Source organism: Vidua macroura, chromosome 7, assembly GCF_024509145.1.
Source record: "Vidua macroura isolate BioBank_ID:100142 chromosome 7, ASM2450914v1, whole genome shotgun sequence".
Taxonomy (NCBI): Eukaryota; Metazoa; Chordata; class Aves; order Passeriformes; family Viduidae; genus Vidua; species Vidua macroura.
In genome coordinates, this window is record NC_071577.1 from 35,540,170 (window position 1) to 35,546,169 (window position 6,000).

The 6,000-nt window shown below is 40.9% G+C and overlaps 1 protein-coding gene across 1 annotated transcript in view; it reads right to left on the minus strand.

The window, feature by feature from the left end:
* The window catches only part of LOC128810364 (von Willebrand factor D and EGF domain-containing protein-like), a 229,814-nt gene extending 224,243 nt beyond the window's left edge, over positions 1–5,571 (minus strand). Inside the window, exon 1 of the mRNA XM_053983162.1 lies at positions 5,475–5,571. Within this exon, the coding sequence (XP_053839137.1) occupies positions 5,475–5,571 (97 nt within the window). The remainder of the gene's footprint in view (positions 1–5,474) is intronic.
* Between the last annotated feature and the right edge of the window lie 429 nt (positions 5,572–6,000).

Genomic DNA, 6,000 nt, shown 5'->3' on the forward strand with positions numbered 1-6,000 from the left:
ACTGAAATGATTAGCAAATACTGCAGGAGGGGGCATTTACTGAAACAGCACACAAAGCTGCCAAGGGACAGTTGAGTTGTAAAACACTTCAGCTACCACAGGAGATGCATTACATTATTGTGCTAGGCAGATAATTTGCTATCCAGCTTTTGGAAGCTGCTTTGTAGGAAAAAAAAAAAAAATAGGAGAATAAGCAAACTCGTTCTCAATCGATGAATTAATATAAAACCAGCAAAAGGAGCAGAGCAGACTACTACAATCCCTCAGCTATATTAGGCAATCAATTTTTTTTTCCCTTTCAATATGTAGAATATTCCCTCGCGGCTCCCCTGTGGATGCCATGCAGTGTGAACACAGCAATCAAAGCAATAGACGTCAGAATAATCAAAATAAGATGTGTCAGAAAGAAGCAAATGAGTACATACTCTCATTAAGTAAATCTCTTAAGAGCTTAACTCTTGTTGAAAACTCTTCCCAGAAAAGCTGTACAAACAATTGCCTGCAGTAACACGTGGCTTTATGGCTGTTTCAAAGGCAGATAAAAATATTCTTCAATCTAATCCACACATTTTCAGATTTCACCCTAAATAATCTCTACCTGATTAACACACATAATGTAGCTGCCACAGTGACATTAATAAAGGTCATAACTGAAGGTAAAATAGACTACTTGGAAAAAAACTTCAAAATCATTAAACAAGCAACATGCTGCAAACCATGTTAAAGACAATATCCATTTCTGCAGTGGACTGGCAATGTCCAAGACCAGTCTTCCATCTGTTAGGCAGCAAGACACTTCATCCAGCTAGTAAGTAGCAAATAAGTCAGTACACATCTTCCAGGGAAACAAATTTTTAGACCAAATCACTAATCTGGCTGCCTTGAGGACTTATCCCAGCAAAAAAATTCAAAGAGACAGTACAAAACCCAGTCCAAGATCAACAAAATGGTTCTTCCACAATGCTCCCAGCCTTTTGAGGCAGCAAGCCTATGGCAAAAAAAAAAAAAAAAAGAAAAAAGGGGAGGAAATATATCTGGAAGAAAGAGCCATTTCCAAAGCTCAAATTGTTTTAATAGGCTACAGAAGTGGTCTAGGGAGAAGTAGGAACAATTGGAAAAGAAATTCTGTCTTGAATGAAGCTAATTCAGGATAACTTTTCCTTCTGCTCTCCTACTATATTTGTATGACAAAGAACTTAGAGCATTTTGGAAGGCAAATGGATCATTTCTCATTGAAAACAAAGGGAATTTGGGGGGAATTTAAAGTACTGGCCACCTAAAACACATTAAGCAGACTAAAACCTACCAGAAATATTTTGTGTCCCCTTGAGTTTGTGTGTGGCCATTTGACTTCAGACTTCACAGGGAGGATGGCGAGGGGCTGAGCGTTTTTATTGCCCTCCAATTTACTACGTTGGCTTTTGTGCCAGTTCTGAGCCGTGCCAGAGCTGATGGGGCTGGGCTGTGACTCCTGGGCCCCATCTCAGCCTCACCAGAGGGTTTTCCTCATGACCTTGAGGCACTCCAGGTCCCCATGCCATCAGTAAGGCAGAGGGATGATGCTCCCTCTCCACAGTGATCTGTCTTGTCAGGTCGGGAGCAAACACTGATTTGTCTCGACTCCTCGCGGCTCCTATCGATTGCCAGGGAAGTTGGATGTGCACAATACTTCTTCAGGTTTGGCATTCTGAGACAAAATAACTTTGAGGAACTGGACCATTAAAGGAAACATTTTGGCCGTGAATGTCCTAAACTGTTATGAGCAGTGTCTAATAAATTGATTCTCAATTTTAGCACAGTGCAGAGTAGTAAATAGCTGCTAAGGGGTTTAAAGAGCTTACACCTTTGGCAGGCCAGTGGGAAACAGGCAAATCCGTGGGAGATGCAGCTGAAAGGCAGCCCTCACACACAACATATCTTTAACCCTGTAGAACTTTGAAGACAATCATTAATTTTCATCAGAAGATTAAAAAGCAAATGTGTGGGCAAAAAAAAGATTTCCCTGAAAATTCCAAAGTCCTAAAATCCAGTAGTGGCACACTAGTACAGTACTAGTACAGTGGCACACCCCCTCTTTGCTCAGAAGAGTCAAAACTAAGGTGACAGAGGTTCCCTCACCCCTACTGCAACAGTGCCCAATTCTGCCTTCCTTATGAATGAGCTTTCCCTGAAATGGCACAGTCCTTGTCCTTCTGGTAAAAAGGAGTGGAACAAAAAAGTTATCAGCAAGCAGAAATGACTGTGCATGCCCCTGCTTCCCTTTGGCAGCACAAAATCAGACAAATTCAGATTTCAATCTTAGTTTAAAAAATACAAACTGGCTTAATTTGGGCCAGTGGCCTGGTCTGGTGGGTGGCAGCCCTGCCCATGGCAGGAGAGTTGGAACCAGGTGATCTTTACCCAAACTGTTCTGGGACTCCATGATAATTCCAGATAGTGAGGCTATAGTGGTATTTGATAATGACAAAATGTAATGAGAGGGAAATAAAATATTAGCCTGTAAACGACTTTTGATGATTAAAAATGATGTTGGGAGAGAAACATAAGGTAAAGGTTGTTCCTCTCCCTTTAGGAGTTGTTACTATTTTTTTGGCATGGCCAGGAGTCTTGGCTCTACTTCCAAAGGAAAGCATTCAGGGGGTTATTGTTTGTTTGCAAATGTCTGCTGTGCTTTGCACAGAGCAAAGCCACAGAGCCAGATTAATCCCAGGGCTATTTCCAGAGGCACAGGAATGGTCTGACCAAACCCACTCGTGGCCTGAGAGCTTGATCCCTGTAAGCTGCTTCCAGGGATTCCAGATCCTGGGGATCCCCTGGGGTGGTCAGACCCCTCTTTGCTCAGGGACCCCAAGGGTGGAAGAAGCCCTGGGGCTCCAGGGTGTGGCTGGAGACCTGTGTGGAATGTTTGAGCCTGACCAAGGGATGGGAGAGTTTGTCACCTGTGGCAGATACTTGAAGCAGGTGGGAAAAATCCTGAATAGTTTGATTAGTTCCTTTTGAAATATTCATGGGGAATTTTTGTTTCCAGGATGGACAGTCCATGGCACTCGGGTTTTACAGCAGAAGCTCAGAGGAATCATGGGTTGCTTGTGGTAGAGCACAAAGCAAGTTAGATACTCTGATTTTCACTTCATTCTTCTGTACAAAGCAAGACCAGGGCTCATATAATTGCAAGATATACTGAGTGGTTTTTGCCTATTTCCATTTTGACTATTTTCCATATTTTGACTATTTCCATTTACTTTCTTAAATCAAATTAGACCACTTGGGTCACTGGAAACACACCATCTTTCCATGCTGGCTGTAGGCACCTCACCTTCCCCTGACACCATCCTCTCTTTTCTCTTTCTCCACCTCTGGATATGCTCAAATTCCTTATGTGTTTCAGTGTTGAGGGAAGCCCACAGGAGTAAACTTGCAAACAATTAATTGTAGTTGAGTTTACTACATATGTAACACCTTGCAGTGAAGCCCCAGTGGATTTTGGGAGCTTCAAAGGTACCTTTGCAGGAAACTCATATCCAAATTAAAAACTTCCTCTGCTGTACATTATAAAAAGGCTCCAGAGGGGATGGGTAGAAATTCCTTTTCGCTGGTGATGTTATAAGCAACTACTTTAAGATAAATGTTTTTCTGTAAGATACCATTGTAAAAAAATCTATTGCCTTTTCCTCTTGACTGACTTATTTACAGAATTTCATCTCAGAAAAGTCTGACAAGCTCTGCTGTGTCAGCCCTCCCACATCTATGATTCACTGAGTTGCTTTTGTCCCTGATGCTTAGTCCTGTAATATAGAGCAGCTATGGGTGTTGTTGGTAACCTTTTTGTGTTTCTCAGTCATGGGAAATAATGTAAAAAACCCAAATATTGAGAATTCCCTCAGTCACGGGGAGCTTCATTACCTAAAATAAGAGTGCAGGAGATTATAAAGTTCTTCCTTGGTCTTTAAATTACTTTTTAATCTTCTTTTTTTAGCAAAGCATCTGCAAAGTGCTCTTTGGTATCTTGAATAAGATCTTTCTTATTCACCATTAAATTCTTATGGGATTAGTAGGTTTATTAGAGTACAAAAGTAAACAGCATATGGCTCTGTTAATATCCTAATATCCTTGTAATGTCACAATCCAATCTGTCAGAATGTAAACTTTTTTGAGTTTCATTTACTTCAAGTTCACTTTGTGGAAAAAAACCCACACAACAAGCCTGATGAATCCTTCTGCATCACCTAAGAGACAGCACAATACTTAATTTTTTTGTGTTCCCAGTTTAATAAATATGTCATTATATATTACCTGCAGTAGGAAAAATACAGTGGCAAATACAGTTACTTAGTTCCTAGGAGTTAAAAGGTCGTTTCCCCCTGATGAAAAGCCTGTTCTATCAGATAAGTTGCTGCTACACTCCATAAAACTGGCAACCCTTCAAAAGGTTTCAGAAATTAAAGGCATTGTTTGAAGATAAAGGCGATAAGGGCATTTGCCTTGAGTTTTGCCCTGCAAAACTTTCTGGGTGACCCTTTGATAGTCAAGTGAGGAGGGCTCTAAATTGTTTTATCTTCACAGAGCTAATGAGTGCTGGCTGACAGTCACTGTTAAGACCAGTTGGGACTCTACTAGAATTAAATTTTGCAAAATATTACAACACATTTCCTTTAAGGGGAAGTGCCTCTGCAGAGTTGGCCAAAGCTGAATCCATAATCACTCACAGCACTACGCTCTTTGCTTTTCTCAGTTTCTTTTATTAACTCAGTTTTCACTAGCTGAATAATGTCTAACATGATTCTCAATGTATTTTTGTGTTCAATTAATAAAGCTGTATAAACAAGCCACATATGTGAAATCTATGTCCCCTTCAAACTCTCTGCTAGAGTGAAACAAGACTTACATTTAATGTGTACAGTAGTAGAGAAATTACTCAAGAACTTTTTATTGCCAGAGGCTGTAGAGCTGTGTATGATTATTATATGTGTAATTAACTAATCTATAATGTTCCTCTGATATATGGTGTATATAATTCTTTCCTAGAGGAACAGAATGTTATTTTAAAGCCTTTTTTTTTTTTTTTTACTTTTATGGTTTGTTTCATTTATTCCATTTATGGGAAGATGTTATGTATACTCCTTAAATAACTTGACTTTTTTTTTTTTCTAGTAGGAAGTAAGAATTTTCACAGGTTTTAATATTTTTATTTTTTGCTAAAAATAAGTGTGGCAAAGGAAAGGGAATGTCCTCTAATGAACAATATACATCATGTGCTAAAAGTGTGCTTTGCTGTCACTGTGACCTTCTTCATTACTTTAGTTGTTTATTTTAACCTTACTTCCATCCTATTTCAGGGAGTCTCTCATAATAGCCCTCTGTCACTCTAACCCACATTCAAAAGTAAACGTAAACAAGATAATCTCAGTTGCAAATACACGTGAACTCCGTCCCCCAAACGACCATCAAGTAATTAAAAAGCACGAAATCCTTACCTAATGTCGCTGACTCAGTGCTAATGGCCAGCAAGGGAATCCAGCAGAGGTAGGCAACAAGCTGGAGATGCTGATGGGAGGGAAAGGGCTGCTGCATAGTGTCCAGGGCAGCTTTTATCCCTGCATCTGCAGTTGCTTACAAGTTAACTTTTGAAGTCCTAAACTTTGCAGGAAAAGCCACCAGCCCGCCTGCCTGTTTCAATTTTTTTTTTTTTTCCTCCCCCGCCTTTCTTTCGTTCTTTTCAACGCACTCTCTTGGAGAGGGCTTAATGTGTCATTAATCCCAGAATTTCCAAGAGGGAAGCCCTCCAGCCACACACACACGCACACGTGTCCCTGCAGCTGCTGCAGCCGCAGCTGCCGGGATTTGTCCCCCTGAGCTCCAGGACAGCCTGTGTTCCTGTGGGAGCTGATCCCAAAGGAGCTGGGGCTAGGAACGTGCTGCTCCTCAGGGCTTGGAGGCAGCCAGCACTGAGTGAAGATCTCTGCAGTCACATCTGAGGGGCCTGAGAAATGACAGGTGCTT